The following is a 17,493-nucleotide window of genomic DNA, read 5'->3' as shown; positions in this document are numbered from 1 at the left end:
TGGAGAATGGGGTCCAGCACCCGCAACACAGATGGGGATGCTGTGCCATAAGCCATGCTCCCAAAATCCAGACGGGACTGGATTAACGCCTGGTCGAGCCGCAACAGGGTAGATCGGTCGGCGCCCCAGCGGGTGTGGCTCAAGCATCTCAGAGCGTTTAGATGCCGCCAACACGCCTGTTTAAGCTGCCGGATATAGGCAGCCAAGTCAACCGGGCATCGAAAACCACCACTAAAAACCTGTGTGATTCCACCACTGAAAGAAGTTCACCGGCAAGAGAAAGCCGCGGCTCCGGGTGGACAGTACATCGCCGGCAGAAATGCATAACGCAGGTCTTGGCTGCCGAAAACTGGAACCCATGAGCTACAGCCCAAGACTGTGCCTTGCAGATAGCGCCCTGTAGCTGACGTTCAACAGCTGCAATGCCAGTAGAGCTGTAGTAAAGGCAGAAGTCGTCAGCATACAGGGAAGCGGAGACAGAATTTCCAACGGCCGCAGCGAGCCCGTTAATGGCTATTAAAAACAGGCAGACACTTAAAACAGAACCCTGTGGCACACCGGTCTCCTGGACGTGGGAGGAACTATATGAGGCCGCAACTCGCATGCGGAAGGTACGATACGACAGAAAATTCCTGATAAAGATCGGCAGAGGGCCCCGAAGACCCCATCCATGAAGCGTGGAAAGGATGTGATGACGCCATGTCGTATCGTACGCCTTCCGCATGTCGAAAAAGACAGCGACCAGGTGCTGACGGCGGGCAAAGGCAGTACGGATGGCCGACTCCAGGCTCACCAGATTGTTGGCGGCAGAGCGGCCTTTACGGAACCCACCCTGAGACGGAGCCAGAAGGCCCCGAGACTCCAGTACCCAATTCAAGTGCCGGCTCACCATCCGTTCGAGAAGCTTGCAAAGAACGTTGGTGAGGCTAATGGGGCGGTAGCTGTCCACCTCCAAAGGGCTCTTGCCCGGTTTCAAAACGGGGATGACAATGTTCTCCTGCCATTGGGACGGAAACTCACCCCCGACCCAGAGACGGTTGTACAGGTCGAGGAGGCGTCGCTTGCAGTCCACTGAAAGGTGTTTCAGCATCTGACAGTGGATGCTATCTGGCCCGGGAGCAGTATCAGGGCAAGCGGCAAGGGCACTGTGAAATTCCCACTCACTGAATGGAGCATTGTAGGATTCGGAAGTGTGGGTGCGAAAAGAAAGGCTCCGACGTTCGATCCGCTCTTTAATGGAGCGGAAGGCCTGGGGGTAAATCGCAGAAGCGGAACTCATAGCAAAATGCTCTGCTAAGCAGTTTGCAATGACGTCGGAGTCAGTACAAACTGCTCCATTCAGTGAGAGCGCAGGGACACCGACAGGGGTCCGATAGCCGTAGACGCGTCGAATCTTGGCCCAGACCTGCGATGGAGTGACATGGATGCCAATGGTGGACACATACCGCTCCCAGCACTCCTTCTTGCCTTGGCGGATAAGGAGGCGGGCCCGCGCACGCAGCCGTTTGAAGGTGATAAGGTGGTGTATGGAGGGATGTCGCTTGTGACGCTGGAGCGCCCGCCGGCGATCTTTAATCGCTTCAGTGATCTCAGGCGACCACCAAGGCACAGCCCTCTGCCGAGGGGACTCAGAAGAACGGGGAATGGCAGATCCGGCGGCAGTAACGACGCCGATGGTGACCGATTGAACCACCACATCAATGTCATCATTAGAGAGAGGCTCAATAGCGGCAGTGGAGGAGAACAAGTCCCAGTCAGCCTTATTCATAGCCCATCTGCTAGGGCGCCCAGAAGAGTGACGCTGTGGTAGTGACAGAAAGATCGGAAAGTGGTCACTACCACACAGGTCGTCATGCACACTCCATTGGACAGACGGTAAGAGGCTAGGGCTACAGATTGAAAGGTCAATGGCGGAGTATGTGCCATGCACCACACTGAAGTGTGTGAAGGCACCATCATTTAAAATCGAGAGATCGAGCTGCGACAATAAATGCTCAACGGTGGCGCCTCGACCTGTTGCCATGGACCCACCCCACAGAGGGTTATGGGCGTTTAAGTCGCCCAATAGCAAGAAAGGTGGCGGCCATTGGGCTATCAGCGCAGCCAGGACATGCTGCGAGATATCACCATTCGGTGGAAGGTAAAGACTGCAGACGGTAACAGCCTGTGGCGTCCACACCCGAACAGCGACCGCCTCTAAAGGTGTTTGGAGAGGGACAGACTCGCTGTGCAGAGTGTGAAAGACATAGAGGCAGACGCCACCAGACACCCTTTCATATGCTGCCCGGTTCTTGTAATAACCCCGATAGCCACGGAGGGCGGGGGTTCGCATTGCTGGAAACCAAGTTTCCTGCAGAGCAATGCAGAAGAAAGGGTGAAGGCTGATAAGTTGGCAGAGCTCAGCTAGATGGTGGAGGAAACCGCTGCAGTTCCACTGAAGGATGGTATTGTCCATAGCGGAGAAAGGCGTGACGGGACTGGGAAGGCAGATTACGCCGCTGGGTCACCTGCTGCCTCCGATGGAGCACCCGTGCAAGTGCTATCCATTGCGTCTGAGGGACCAGCGAGAGCGAGGTCCTCAGCGGACGCAAGGATCTCCACCTTGTCGTCAGACGCAGAGCTGTTAGGTAGCGGTGGAGTAGGTACCACCACAGGTGTCTTGGTCTTACGGGTCTTCAAAGTCGTGTGCTCTCGCTGTTCCTTTGGGTGCCGTTGTTGAGAGGGCTTATTGGAGTCAGTCTCCGGGACTGAAGAGGATCGCGAAGCCCGTCGACCAGCGACCTGTGGCTTCTTCAGCCACTGGTTGGTGTCTGCTGTGCCGCTGGTAGGAACCTGGGAAGGGAGTGACCCAAGGGATCCCTTCCGAGCGAGAGAAGCCGAAGAAGACTTACGTTTCTCCGGCTTAGAAGTGGGGACTGGTGTCCCCAGCGGTTTAGTGGGTGCTGCTCCCGAGGTAGATGGTGTGGGAGCAACAGCGAGAGAAGGGGCCCCCATTGTCAAGGGGGCAGGTGAGGTCCTCTGACTCTGAGAGCTAACGGTATGACTTGCAGCTGAAGGAGCTGGAGCAGGAGTGACAGTGGAGGCATAAGATGACATCATGCGCACGGGATGTAGCCGTTCAAATTTCCGCTTAGCCTCAGTGTAGGTCATTTGGTCCAGGGTCTTATATTCCATGATTTTGCGTTCTTTCTGGAAGATTCTGCAGTCTGGCGAGCAAGGTGAATGGTGCTCCCCGCAGTTGACACAGATGGGAGGCGGGGCACATGGAGTATCGGGATGAGACGGGCGTCCACAATCTCAACATGTGAGGCTAGAAGTACAGCGAGAGGACATGTGACCGAACTTCCAGCACTTAAAGCACCGCATTGGGGGAGGGATATAGGGTTTGACGTCACATCGGTAGACCATCACCTTGACCTTCTCTGGTAATGTATCACCTTCGAAGGCCAAGATGAAGGCACCGGTAGCTACCTGATTGTCCCTCGGACCCCGATGAACGCGCCGGACGAAATGTACACCACGGCGCTCTAAATTGGCGCGCAGCTCGTCATCAGACTGCAAAAGTAGGTCCCGATGGAAAATAATACCCTGGACCATATTTAAACTCTTATGTGGGGTGATGGTAACGTTAACATCCCCCAACTTGTCACAAACAAGCAACCTGCGTGACTGGGCAGAGGATGCCGTTTTTATCAAAACTGACCCAGAGCGCATTTTGGACAAGCCCTCCACCTCCCCAAACTTGTCCTCTACATCCTCTACAAAGAACTGAGGCTTCACGGATAGAAACGAGTCACCATCAGCTCTGGTACAGATGAGATACCTGGGCGAATACACGTCACTGTCATTCATTGCCTTTCGTTCCTCCCATGGTGTGGCCAGGGAGGGGAACGATTTGGGGTCATAAACGTTAGCTTTAAAATGAGCCCTCGAACGCTTAGAGACTGCTGGTGGCTGGCCGCCAGCGAGAGATGATGTACCACGCTTCATTGCGGGTTATCCGCCCTGATGCCACCCACTCCGACCAAGGGCCCTCCCCATGGGCGCCACCCAGCCACAGCAATAGCCACCTGGCAGGATGGCCATTGCCGGGAGTCCTGATGCCCCAGGGAGGTGGGCATCTACTCCTTGGCATACGTGGGGAGTTAACGGCGCAGGCATCAGTAGAGCGATCCCTGTGTTGTCAGGGGGCTATAACCAACAGGGTACATGGCGGCCCCACCACAACGGACTGGCTACCGTGCTGGATCTTAGGTGCAAAATGTCCAAGGTCATTGTCCCAGTTAAAAGCAACACTGCAGAGTGCAGCGTGGTAATCGCACCCAGGGACGTATCCTCGCCCAAGAGATGGAAAACGAGCGGGACACCATTGCAACGACGAAAAAGCCGGCTAAAGGTATCAATGCACGACGGATACAGTGCACCATGTAAGGTGCCCTCCCCAATTGGCTCGCTCTTCGGAATAATTTAGAAAGATGGAGGTCAAACCCGAGAGGGGACCATCACGTAAGGCCAAAACATGTGAGACTCCTTTTAGTCGCCTCTTACGACAGGCAGGAATACCGCGGGCCTATTCTAACCCCCGAACCCGCAGGGGGGGGGGGGGGGGGGTGCCAGGTGGTGTCACAGGCTTTATGCAGGTCAAAGAACACTGAAATGAGGTGTTGCCGATAGGAAATAGCCGACCGGATAGCAGACTCCAGGTGGACCACATTATCCACCGTAGAGCGGCCACAGTGAAAACTACCTTGAGTCGGTGACAAAAGGTCGCCAGATTCAAGGATCCGAAACAGCCGCCGACTCTCAAGGAGCTTGCAGAGGGTGCTGGTAAGGCTGATTGGATGGTAGCTAGCCAACTGAAGATGTGGCTTCCCAAGCTTCAACACTGGAATAAAAATGCTTTCCTGCCACTGGGTAGGAAAGACCCCCCCCCACTCCACAGACAGCTGAAAAGGGTCAGTATACGACATTGGCCAGACACCGATAAGTGTGGGAGCATTTGGTTATGTATCTGATCTGGTCCAGGAGCCGTGTCGGGACAAAGGGCGAGGGCGCTGGCAAATTCCCACTTGCTAAATGGGGCATTATAAGGCTACAAGCAGCGAGAAATGAAAGACAAAGGCAGTCGCTCTGAGCGACAAATGTGGGCTGATACTGAGTCAATGCAGAAGCTTGGACAAAGTGTTGAGCAAAATGCTCTGCGCCAAAGTCCGGTAGGGTAAGGACAACACCATGCACAGAAATTTGCCTGAGATCCGCCCAGACTTGGGAAGACGGGGTGTGCAGTTCTATGGCAGCCACATATCATTCCCAGCAAATCCGTTTCTGAAATTTCATTAGGTAACGGGACTGGGAGTGCGGAATCGTTTAAAGACCAGAAGGAGAGCAGTAGAAGGGTGCCGCTTGAAGTGTTGAAGAGCACAGCGGCAGTCTTTTATGGCCACAGCAATTTCCGAAATCCACAAAGGGACCATCTTCTGATGGAGTGAACCCAAGGAAGAAGGAATGGCTGAAACAGATGCAGAAAGAATGGCGGCCGTCAAAATCTGTGTAGACTCATCAATACTACTGTGTGGTAGTACTGGGGGGATGGTAGCGGAGGAGAAGGCCCACCTGGGAGGGTGACAGAGCGAGATATACTGAAGACAGGTCAAAACAATTGGGTAATGATCGCTGTCACATAAGTCATCGTGGACACCCCACAGAATGGAGGGAAGAAGGCTGGGGCTGCAGATGGAGAGGTCAATGGCAGAGAAAGTGCCGTGTGCCACACTGAAGTGTGTGGGAGCGCCGGTGTTTAGGAGACAACCCTGTCAGAACAGCTTCAACTGAACTGTCCTGCCCTGGGCAGTAGTCGTGTGACTACCCCAAAGAGGGTTGTGGGCATTAAAGTCCCCTACAAGCAAAGGGAGAATGGAGTTGAAGAAGGGTGGTTAGGGCAAGGGATGTGGGCAGCCTGTCAGGCAGGAGGTAGAGATTACAGATTGTGATTGGAGTGGCCAGATGGATCCTGACAGCAATTGCTTCCAGAGTGGTATGGAGGGGAACCCATTTACTAACAATGTCCTTGCGGACCACGGTGCAAACACCACCAGAAGCCAGGAAGGGGCCAATTCGGTTTCAACAGAAAGCATGGAACCCACAATGGGAGGGTGAGTAAGAATTGACAAAATGGGTCTCCTGGAGAGCACTGCAAGCAACAGAGTAGGAGGAAAGAAGGGGCTGCAACTCCTGGAGGTGACACAAATAGCCATTACATTTCCGCTGGATGATTCTCAAGCTGGAGCCCAAATGGGAAGCGAACGGACTGGAGCCGGTCATGCCGCCAAGTCGCAATCTGTCACCGATAAGGATGGGGTAATGTCCAAATAGGTGGGGTCAGACTCAGTTGGTTCCTTGGCTGGAGGAGGATAAGGCGGCACCTCAGGGGTACCGTGTGTTTCTGCTTCTTCTCTTGTGAAGAAAGAGAAGGGCAGACTGCAGCGAGGTCGGGCAATGAATTACACCTGGCAATCTTGGTGCCCACCGGACGCGGATCGCGCAGCCGATGTGGAGCTGCGTATCACCTTTCAGGGGTGTGCCAGGAAGAGGAGTCCCGGGAGGGAGCTCCAATTCCGGCGGCTGCCGAAGAAGGGTAGCGCTTCACCAGTGGGGGAGGGGGAGTAGGACCCAAAGGGGTGGGTATGGGGACATATGGGGACTGATGTGGAGGGGGAGGGGGAGTGGGGGAGTGAGGGTTAGGCGGAAGGTGTGGGGCGAATGGGGCGGGGCTGGGAAGAGGAGGGGGTAGGAGGGGGAATGGATGTAACTGAAGCAAAAGTAGAAGTTACAGGGACGGAATGGAGCTAGTCATACTTTCGACAAGCCTCAGTGTAGGTAAGTCGATCTAAGGTCTTGTACTCTTGACTCCATCATTCTTTCACGTACACCGGGCATGCTGGTGAGTGTGGAGAATGTTGCGCATTACAATTTACGCACACTGGTGGGGGAGCACAGGCACTCCCCTCGTGGAGGGGGCACCCACAGTCACTGCAGAGGGGATCATTGGTGCAGCGGGAAGACATGTGTCCAAACCGTAAGCATTTAAAGCATCTCATGGATGGTGGAATGTAAGGATTCACCTCACACCGATACACCATCACCTACACCTTCTCTTGAAGGGTATCCCCCCTCGAAGAGCAGGATAAAGGCACCTGTCTCGGTGAAATTGTTTTTAGGGCCTCACTGGACACGGTGGGTAAATTGGACTCCTCACTGCTCAAGATTTGCACGGAGCTCCTCGTCAGTTTGCAGAACAAGATCCCGGTGGAAAATGATGCCTTATAGCGAGTTCAAAGATTGGTGGGGTGCGACGGAGACGGGGATGTCACCGAGATGGTCACAAATGCACGCATGGCTTCAGATTGGACAGCAGAAGAGGTCTTTATGAGAAGAGAACTGGACCACATTTTACACACGTGTTTCACTTCACCATACTTATCTTCAATCATCTCCACTAAAAACAAAGGCTTTGTTGTGGCAAAACTTTCACCATTTGTCCTGATACAAACCAGGTACCAAGGGAAATGTTTCAACGCAAGCCAGCAAGCTTGACCCTCTTCCCAGGGGGTGGCCAGGGAGGGGAAGGCCGAAGGATCAGAAGGAGTGTCACGTCTTGTATCACTCTTAAAGATGGCCACAGAATGGGCAGGATGATGAAGCTTTTGTCACTTCATGTGTAAGGCGTCCATTCTAGTACCACCCACTCTGACCAGGGGCTCGCCCAGTGGGTGCCACCCAGCCACAGCAAGGGACACTGCCGGGAGTTTTGATGCCCCAAAGTGATGAGCACTGACTCCTTGGCATACACGAGGCGTAACAGCCCTGTGTTGTCAGGGGGCTCAGCCAAGTGGGTACTTAACAGCCCCACCACATAGACTGGCTACTGTGCTTGTGACCTAGCATGAAGGAGGCCAGGGTGCAAGGGGAAAAGGGAGAGGAGGGGGGGGGGGGGTGGAGAGGAGCCTGCACCATCGAAACTAGGTTGGGAGTTCATCCCCAAATGGCTCACACTGAACAGAAAACATTAGAAATGGAGATCAAACCCCAAGGGGATCAAAAACGCCTAAAAGGAGATGGAAACAGCAAATTAAACAAAAGCACATACCAATACAAAGCCAGGAGTATAGCCAGGTTGATATAAAGATGTCCACCAAGAGGGAAAGGAGGGGGCAAGGAGAAAGGAGCAAGGACAGGGAGGGAGAACAACAGGGACAGTAATGCAGTCTGGAAAAAGGAAGGTGACTGCAATAGCTTGGGGCCACATGCACACCACACAGGTACCCACAAAAGGGACTGTGGGGCCCTCGGGGTGGAGGGGGGGGGGTGGGGGGGAGGGGAGGGAGGAGCATCCATATGACCTTATTTACTGTGTAGCTACCAGTTTTGGCACTTCAATGTGCCATCTTCAGGACTTAGTTGATGAATGTGTTGTCACAATCCATATATACGCTGCATCAGTGGCCAACTTAACTAGTTTACACACACTATCCATAACTGTGACGTCAGCACTCCAACCATCATCAACTGCCAACTCGTCAACTAAGGCCTAACAACTGCACAATTTAGCGACGAAACTGGTAGCTACACAGTAAATAAAATCATAAAGATGGCTGTAGGCTCTTTATTTTCTTACACAGTCTTTGATTGAGACCCTCCACTTGGCACCAAACCAAAGGATGCTGATGAACTCCAGTGTTGTGAATTATGAGCTCTGCTTTCACTGACCCCCTCCTCGCAATATGAACTCAGTACGGCCTCAGAAATCAAATGATAAGCATCACTGGTGCCAATGTGAGCCACACAACTTGCAAATGACTGCACCCCCTCCTCACAGACATATTGAGTGTACATTGGTTTTCTTTCCGGTCCTGAACACTATTTCCTTAAGGGGCTCCATAATGCGCCTAACAATGGAGCTCACAATAACTAGAAAATCCCTCCACCCCATGTGCCCGCTCGGGCCCTACTGAAGGAGTGGCCACCCATCCACTCACAGGGTTAATGGGCAAGGCTTAATGGCCAGCCTGCACATTGACTGTCCGCCTCATGCGATGCCAATGCATCAGCACCTGTCACTCACCCATCAATGAGGGCAGATCCATTGCTTCGGGTACACTGTAAGGTGCCTCATCAGCAGAGCCTTTGGGCAAAATAAGTGACAGCTGAGGTATCTCATGTAGCTCACCAGATTCTCTGCCACCATTACAAACTGAGGCAGCAGCCTGAAAATGGCTGTCTGCAGCCAGAAGTGCCTCCAGCTGTTCACGAACTGCAACCAGCTCCTCCTGTGTCCGTTTACAGCATGCATGTATCTTTTCCATCCCAGCACGACTAACTTACGAAGTAAACCACAAAACCACACAGAGAAGAGTAAATACGCAAACCACTACCCTTTGGAAGTGTACCCATTGCAAACCGGTACCTTACCGAGCTGTACAGCTGGCCGTTCAAAAGAAATGATGACTGTGCTACAGACTGCCTGAATCTACACTTCGCAGTAACCTCATATAAAAAACACACATGGAATTTAGGAATTAAACTATGAACAAAGCATACAAAAGGATCAATAAATAACTTGCTGCTCCCCTGGATTATAAAAGGTGACAGCTGTCATCTGAATAGGACTAATGCGAGAGTTCGTCTAACAATGCGTAAATAAATACAAATGCAGGTGCTACCACAAACAGCATAGCAAATGGATTACTGCAGCCAAGATAGACACGATGCCAACACCCACCACAGTAGTACAAGTTTATACGACAACTAGCTGCGCACACGATTATGAGATTGAAACAGTGTATGATGACATAAAAGAAATTGTTGTATTAATGTAGAAGAAAATTTAATTGTGTTAGGGAACTGGAATTCGATAGAAGGAAGACGAAGATAAGAAAAATAGTAGGTGGATATGTACAGGGGGAAAGGAATGAAAGATGAAACTCCCTGGTAGAGTTCTGCACAGTGGATAATTGATAACACTTAAAGAATCATGAAAAAAGGTTTTATATGTGGAACAGACATGGAAACACACGAAGGTTACAGACTGAATAAATAATGGTAAGACATTTCAACGTGAGATTTTAAACTGTAAGACATGTCCAGGGGCACATATGGTCTCTGACCACAATTTATTGGTTATGAATTGTGCATTAAAACCGAATAAATTGCAAAAAGGTAGGAAATTAAAGAGCTGGGTCTTGGTTAAATTGAAGGAACAAGAGGTTGTTCAGAGTTTCAGAGGGAGCCTTAGGTAACAACTGACAAACACAGGAAAGGAACAAGTACAAGACGAATGGGTTCCTTTGAGAGATGAAGTAATTTAGGCAGCGAAGGATCAAATAGGTAAAAAGACAAGGCCTAAGAGATACTGAATTTTGTTGATGGAAGGAGAAAATACAAAAATGTGACAACTGAAGCAGGCAAAAAAGAATACAAATGTCTACAAAATGAGCAACTGAAAGGATATAGAAACATATGTAACTATTGAAATGACATATTACCTATAAGAAAATTAAAAGCTCCATTAGAGGAAAGAGATGCAGCTGTACATCTCTATAGCTCAGACAGAAAACCAGTACTAAGCAAGGAATAGAAAGCTGAAAGGTCGAAAGGGTATACAGGGAGTCTATACAGGAGAGACGAACTTATAGGCAATATTATAGAAGGGGAAGACAATTTAGATGAACATGAGATAGGAGAAATGACACTGCAAGAAAAATTTGACAGAGCACGGAAAAATCGAAGTCAAAAGAAAGCCCCTGCAGTAGACAACATTCAGTCAGAATTACTGGTATCCTTGGGTGAGCTACCACTGACAACACTATTCCACCTGCTGTGCAAGATATATGAGACAGGTGAAATACCATCAGACTGTAAGAAGAATGTAATAATTCCAATTCCAATGAAGCACATGCTGACAGCTGTGACTATTACCAGACTATCAGCTTAATAAGCCATTGTCGCACAACACTAACAAACATTACTTAAAGATGAATGTAGAAACTGGTAGAAGCAGATCTTGGGGGACATCGATTTGGATTCCAAAGAAATGCAGGAACATACAAGGCAATATTGCCCCATTACTTATAGAAGATAGCTTTTGACAATGTCAATAGGAATATACTCTTTAAATTCTGAAGGTCGTAGCAGTAGAATTAAGGGTGCAGAAGGTTATATGCAGCTTGGACAGAAACCAGACGGCAATTGTAAGAGTCACGGGGCACTAAAGGTAAGCAGTGGTTGAGAAGGGAGTGATACAGGGTTGCAGTGTATCCCCAGTATTATTTAGTCTGTTCATTGAGCAGGCAGTCATGGAAACCAAAGACAAATTAGAAGAAAGGAATTAAAGTTTAGGGAGAAGAAATAAAGACTTTGAGGTTTGTCAATAAAATTTTAAAACTCTCAGGAGACAGCAGCAATGGGCTTGAAAGAGCAACTGAATGGAATGTGTCTTGAAATGAGAATATATGATGAACGTAAACACAAGCAAATTAAAGGTAGGTCTATGGAATGTAGTTGAATAAATTCAGGTGATGATGAGGAAATTAAATTAGGAAACTACACACTAATAAAAGTAGATGATTTTTGCTAATTTGGCACTCCTGAGAGAAAGGATACTGCAGAGACATGGCTTAGCCACAGCCTGGGGGATGTTTCCAGAATGAGATTTTCACTCTGCAGCGGAGTGTGCGCTGATATGAAGGAGTGTTAGTTCTGCAAGGTTCGCAGGAGAGCTTCTGTAAAGTTTGGAAGGTAGGAGGCGAGGTACTGGCAGATGTAAAGCTGTGAGGACGGGGCGTGAGTCGTGCTTGGGTAGCTCAGTTGGTAGAGCACTTGCCCACAAAAGGCAAGGTCCCAAGTTCAACTGGCACACAGTTTTAACGCCAGGAAGTTTCAAAATGCATTTAGTTCAACACACTCTGAGCTACAAATTAACATCATTATCACTTAGCTGAATGTATCGTTTAATATATTTTTGATAGTTCAAAGTTATCAGCCACAAATAATAAAAAATACAAGTTTTGAACAGCAGTTTACCAGAGAAAGATTAATTTCTCAGCTTTAATAATTTTTCTCCTATTACACTGTATAGTATAGTTACTTTTTATAGAGTATCAATGGTGAGCAGCTTACACTTAAAAAATACTCTATTTTAAAAAATGGATTTTTTTTTAATTTTTCCATTTTGTTGTTCTTTATGAAAGGAGATGTTAATAAAATTTTTGTTGTTGTTACATTGACTTGCTGTCCCGTCCGAAAAGTAAATCAGTTTTTTTATGGAAGGGTGCTGCTGTTTAATGTAGTTTGTCAATTTTAATTGAAAAATGTGCACTGCTGTAGTGTTGTGTTCAAGGTAGTCACTTATGATACAAAAGCTGTGGCTCATTAGTTTATCTTCATCTTTATTATAGAATACAAATGGGTGAACTGTGGCCTGTTTGTTTAGCCAGCGGTGCCCTTCTACTTCATCTTGAACAACAAAGGAATAATTTTCCAAAAAGTCAGAAAGAACTAAGCATTCATCAGCTGCCAAGGTTTGCTTTTTGTGTTTCAAAAACTTACTTTGAGCTTTTGCAATAAAATTATGCATTTTCAGATTTTCAAGGTTAGCCACCAACACTTCAAAAAACTCTTCTCATGACTTTATGACCATCTCCATTTCAGTTCTGTCTTGTGTCACCCACTGTTTGTATTTTATATTGTCTTCTTCAGATTCTTCAAACATGTCAAGTAAGGCTTGTTTTTCCTGGACAATCTTCACATTTTCCCTTGATCATACAATTTTAACTGTCAATATTGCATACCATAACGTAAAAAAAGTCTTTATAGTTAACTCCAAGATTGGCCCCCCTCTATCATCAACTTTATGTTCTGATGATACAAACAAACATACATTATGGGTGTCAGATGCCCCTGCAACAACACACCATCTTCATATCAACTGGCAAAACTTTGACCTTCCAATTTTAAAGTCAGGATTTTCTTTTTTAAGTTCAGTGAAGAGTTCATTTAAATTATACAATACTAACATTTTCCATCTTTGAATCTTAGAACCATTTTCTTCCACAGAAAAACAGTCTTTTGCCAGACATCAAACGGCTGTTATCGTCATCATCCATCATAATACTTAATAACTTTATTAATTGTGTTTTCATCTACCAAATTAGATGCACTTTTCTTTTGTAATGCTGGTAAAATTCCCTGTTCTTTTACTATGCCTAATTGCCTTAACTCAACAAGATGTTCTGACTCATTAAATTCATCACTAACTTTTCCTCGACTCCAAGAATTCGGCAGTAAGCTGATAATCTTAATTTTATCCTCTTTGTTTGAAGTACTGCACTTACTTTTTAGTTTTTCTATCAAATCATCATATTCGGTTGGTGAAGTTTTGGAACTTCCATCTGTTTTAGCACAAATTGTATTTTGAAATGAAACTTCCAAATCTTTTTGACTGTAGCTGCCACCTTCTCAATTTTTGTATTCAAGGCACCTGATCTTTTATCTAGATTTAGTTTTCTAATTTTACTAGCAGGCAATATACCCAGGATTTCACAAGCTGTATCTACTTTTTTTATGGTTGCTGATAAGTCACAAAATTCTGTATCTGAGGTTTCAGTATCCTTTCTCTTGTTAATTACAAATATCTTAGAATAACATGGTGGACACACTGGTTTTCCTGGTATGCGACAGACAAGAGGGCTTTTATTTTTAGAATAATGATCAAATGTTGTTTCTCGCAGACCTTTTGTTATAGGTTTCTTATGTTTCTCAAAAGGGACCACGCAAGACTGACCAAAAAGGTGATGACATTTTTTTAAGTATTTCATGGTACTTTACTGTTGATTTGACCTCTGGGCCGACTCTTAAGTAAAATAACACTTTCTTCTTCACTGTAATCTTCGATTAAAGTAATGTCTTTAGGATACACTCCAGACACACTTATGAAATGCTTCATTAATAACACCACCAACAAAACACTGAGACACCATTTTTCAACTGCACACTTCAAGAACTTCTAGCTAAATAAGAGTGAGTAGACTACTGTTGGTGTATGGGGGAAGACGACAATCAGACTTGTATAGGCTTGCAGAAGCAATTGTTAGACTGCTGAAACAATTACCACAGCACTGTTTCGACAAACAATCATTAGCTAGTGTAATGTGGTGTGTTACATTATGCAATTAATATACTTTATTTGATTAGCCTACCAGATGTCGCAGATGTTAAAAAATGTATTTTTGACTCGTGTTTGTAATCTTTTTTTCATAACTTCCAATTGAATTTCAAAGTTGAAATTTATACTGAAGTTTGATATCATAAACGTCTATTAACACCGAAATTTTCATATTTTTGTCTGGTCCTCCACCAAAGATATTGCAGGCCACAAAATGGAAAAATTAAAAAATCCATTTTTAAAATAGCGTCAGCTGCTCACCATTGATCTCTATAAAAAGTAACTATACTATACAGTGTAATAGCAGAAAAAATCTTCAAGTTGAGACATTAATCTTTCTTTGGAAAACTACTGTTCAAAAATTGTGTTTTTTTTATTTGTGGTTGATAGCTTTGAACTATTAAAAATACATTCAGATAAGTGATAATGATGTTAATTTGTAGCCCAGAGTGTGTTGAACTAAATGCATTTTATCTGAAAGGCTTAGGGCAATCCACTACTGAATAATTATAAAATTATATATATAATTATAAAAAATGTAGATGCTTGCAAATACGAAAAAATGCATGCGGCCTGGAACAAATATGGCCACCATTTCAAAATATTAAAAAATATTTTTGTGACTACTAAACATTGGGGAATTCAGCCAGCAAATATAAATTTTTTCTGAGTCAAGCAACCAGTGCTTGACCACTTGGTATGGATTGAACCTCCCTTGTTGTTCTTAATGACTTGAGTCATGAATTGAGTTGGACGAAACACACTGATGATTTGCTGAAACATCTGGTTCCAGCTACTTATACTATTAGGTTTATTGCAAATTTTGGTGATAAGAAGATGAAAAGCTACTTCTTTTTGCTGATGACCCAAGTACAGTAATCACACAACAAACAAGAATTAGCTGACGAACCGTAAATGTGTTCCAGAAAATTATTGAGTGGTTCTCTGCAAATGGAATCTTGCACTAAGTTTTGAGAAAACACAAGATCTACAGTTCTGTACACTAAATGGCATAACTGATATAGACTTTGAACAGAAATCTGTTGCTAAGGTAAAGTATTCAGAATTTATAGATGTGTGCATTGATGTGAAACTGAGTTGGAAGAAACACACTGATGATTTGCTGAAACATCTGGTTCCAGTTACTTATGCTATTAGATTTATTGCAAATTTTGGTGATAAACTTATCAGTAAATTATCCTATTATATTTTCAATCTGTGCATTCATATGGTTTCATATTTTATGGTAATCCATAATTAAGTGAAAGTATTCATTGCACAAAAGCATGTAACCATAACAACACCTTGAGCCTACCGAAAATCACCTTGTAGACATTCATTTAAGGAACTAGGGATATTCACAGTACCTCCAGAATATATATATTCACTTATGAAATTTGTTATTAATAGCCAACCCAAATTCAAAAATAAGAATAGATTAGTTTTTTGCTCCATAGATCCGTGTTGAGGAGATCCTCGTGGATGTGGAACATGTCAATTTCTTTTTTTTTTTGTTTTAAAGCTGAAATAGCAATACTAATAGTATGAATATATACAATACATCATTTGTTTCTATTAAAAAAATTCGTCAGTGGAGTAGAACGAGTTGGCCACTAGTAAGTCTTTCAGGCTCCTTTTAAACTGATCTTTATTTGTAACTAAATTTTTTATGTTTGCCGGTCCTGAGTAGTGGACCCCTTTTTGAACTAAAGTAAGTGTTTTTAAGTCCTTGTGCAGATCATTTTTGTTCCTGGGATTGTGCGTATGAACTGAGCTGTTTGTTGGAAAAAGAGATATATTATTTAGGACAAATTTCATTAAGAAGTAAATATACTGAGAGGCAGTAGTTAGTATACCCAATTCTTTGAAGAGGTTTATACAGGACGTCCGTGAATTTACTCCACAAATAATACGTATTACACGCTTTTGGACTCTGAAAACTTTTGTTTGATTTAAAGAGTTACCCCAAAATATTATACCATATGACACTATGGAATGAAAGTAGGCAAAGTATGCAAGCTTCTTCATTTTTCACACACACACACACACACACACACACACACACACACACACACACACACACACGGGAGGCCTCGAACCTCACCAATTTTCATCTTCTTCTTGATAAACTATGTCTTGGCCTCACTGAATAGGACTTCAGCTTGTTGAACAGCCTGAACTACATTCTACACTTTTGACAAAGTTGGATCATCTGTAAACTTCAAGGTAAGACCAATGGAGCCTGTGTCATTTACGAAAATTAAGAATAGCACAGCCCCTATCACGGGATGAATAAAGAATGTGATGAAGAAGCTGGGCTGTCATGGGCCTGATATCAGCCGAAAGAGCGCTTCTCTAGTAGCAGGACTGACAGACATAGGTCTATCAGTCCACCAAGATCTGAATTCCTACGGGTTTATTCTGTATGAACAATTAAAATAGACGATACAAAACAGAAAAACTTGATAGCGTCAGCTAAGTGCGACTAACATGCAGTCAGGTTACAATCTTAACATCCTTTACGGAAGTATATATCAACACGTGGTTTGTGATTAACTCAAATGTTAAAATAAAAAAAATTATCTCATGGTTCAAACCACACACTTTAGCTCCAATGAAATCACTTATGACATCAAAAACAATCAATATAAATTAAGGGATGGCTAACAAAACAGCGACCACACTTTAATAGCTACCATGTATACCCTAGGTAATGAATTCTATGCGTTACACATGTTCATGCAACTAATACTAATCTCTGTTTTACAACCTAAAGCATTCTGCTTCTGATTTGGAACAGCCATAAATGTGCCGCTGTTAACAGCAACAAAATAGTTTAATGAAGTCAAACTATTAGAACTTTTTATGCTTACTTTGTTCCACTTTCTCCCATTACGCAAACACCTCTGGGATTTCCGTGATGACAAATTCACTATTCCATGTATTCAAATTCAGAAGTAAACAACTAAACCACTCCCGCTAAAAATGTACTTCTCAAAGATGTTATTGTACTAGTCAAAGGATCACCATAATATACCACAACAGACGCGACACTTGGCCTCGATTTTATTGCCTACTGCGCCAGTGGCGCGCCAAGCGGCCAGTAAGTTAAACTGTTGAGATCGACGCAATCGTGAAAGCGAAAGCGAATAGTAGTTGTTTATTTTGGTTTGTACAATGGCTTTTACAAATGGGAGCGTAGCATGGCACGATAGATTGCAGCAACAACAAGAACAAGATACCTCATCTGTCTTTTTTTATGTTTCCTAAGAAAC

At 45.3% G+C, this 17,493-nt stretch overlaps 1 protein-coding gene across 2 annotated transcripts in view; it reads right to left on the bottom strand.

Moving 5' to 3' along the window:
* The window catches only part of LOC126470240 (set1/Ash2 histone methyltransferase complex subunit ASH2-like), a 206,817-nt gene extending 189,569 nt beyond the window's left edge, over nucleotides 1-17,248 (bottom strand). The window contains exon 1 of one of the 2 annotated variants that reach the window (XM_050097943.1): nucleotides 17,092-17,248. In XM_050097943.1, coding sequence (XP_049953900.1) covers nucleotides 17,092-17,111 — 20 coding nt within the window. In that variant the 5' untranslated portion in view covers nucleotides 17,112-17,248. The remainder of the gene's footprint in view (nucleotides 1-17,091) is intronic. The other variant, XM_050097942.1, reaches the window with a different exon arrangement.
* Nucleotides 17,249-17,493: the final 245 nt, after the last annotated feature.

Source organism: Schistocerca serialis, chromosome 3 (assembly GCF_023864345.2).
Source record: "Schistocerca serialis cubense isolate TAMUIC-IGC-003099 chromosome 3, iqSchSeri2.2, whole genome shotgun sequence".
Taxonomy (NCBI): Eukaryota; Metazoa; Arthropoda; class Insecta; order Orthoptera; family Acrididae; genus Schistocerca; species Schistocerca serialis.
The sequence above is the reverse complement of the archived record's forward strand: the minus strand, read 5'-3'. Positions and strand labels throughout refer to the sequence as shown.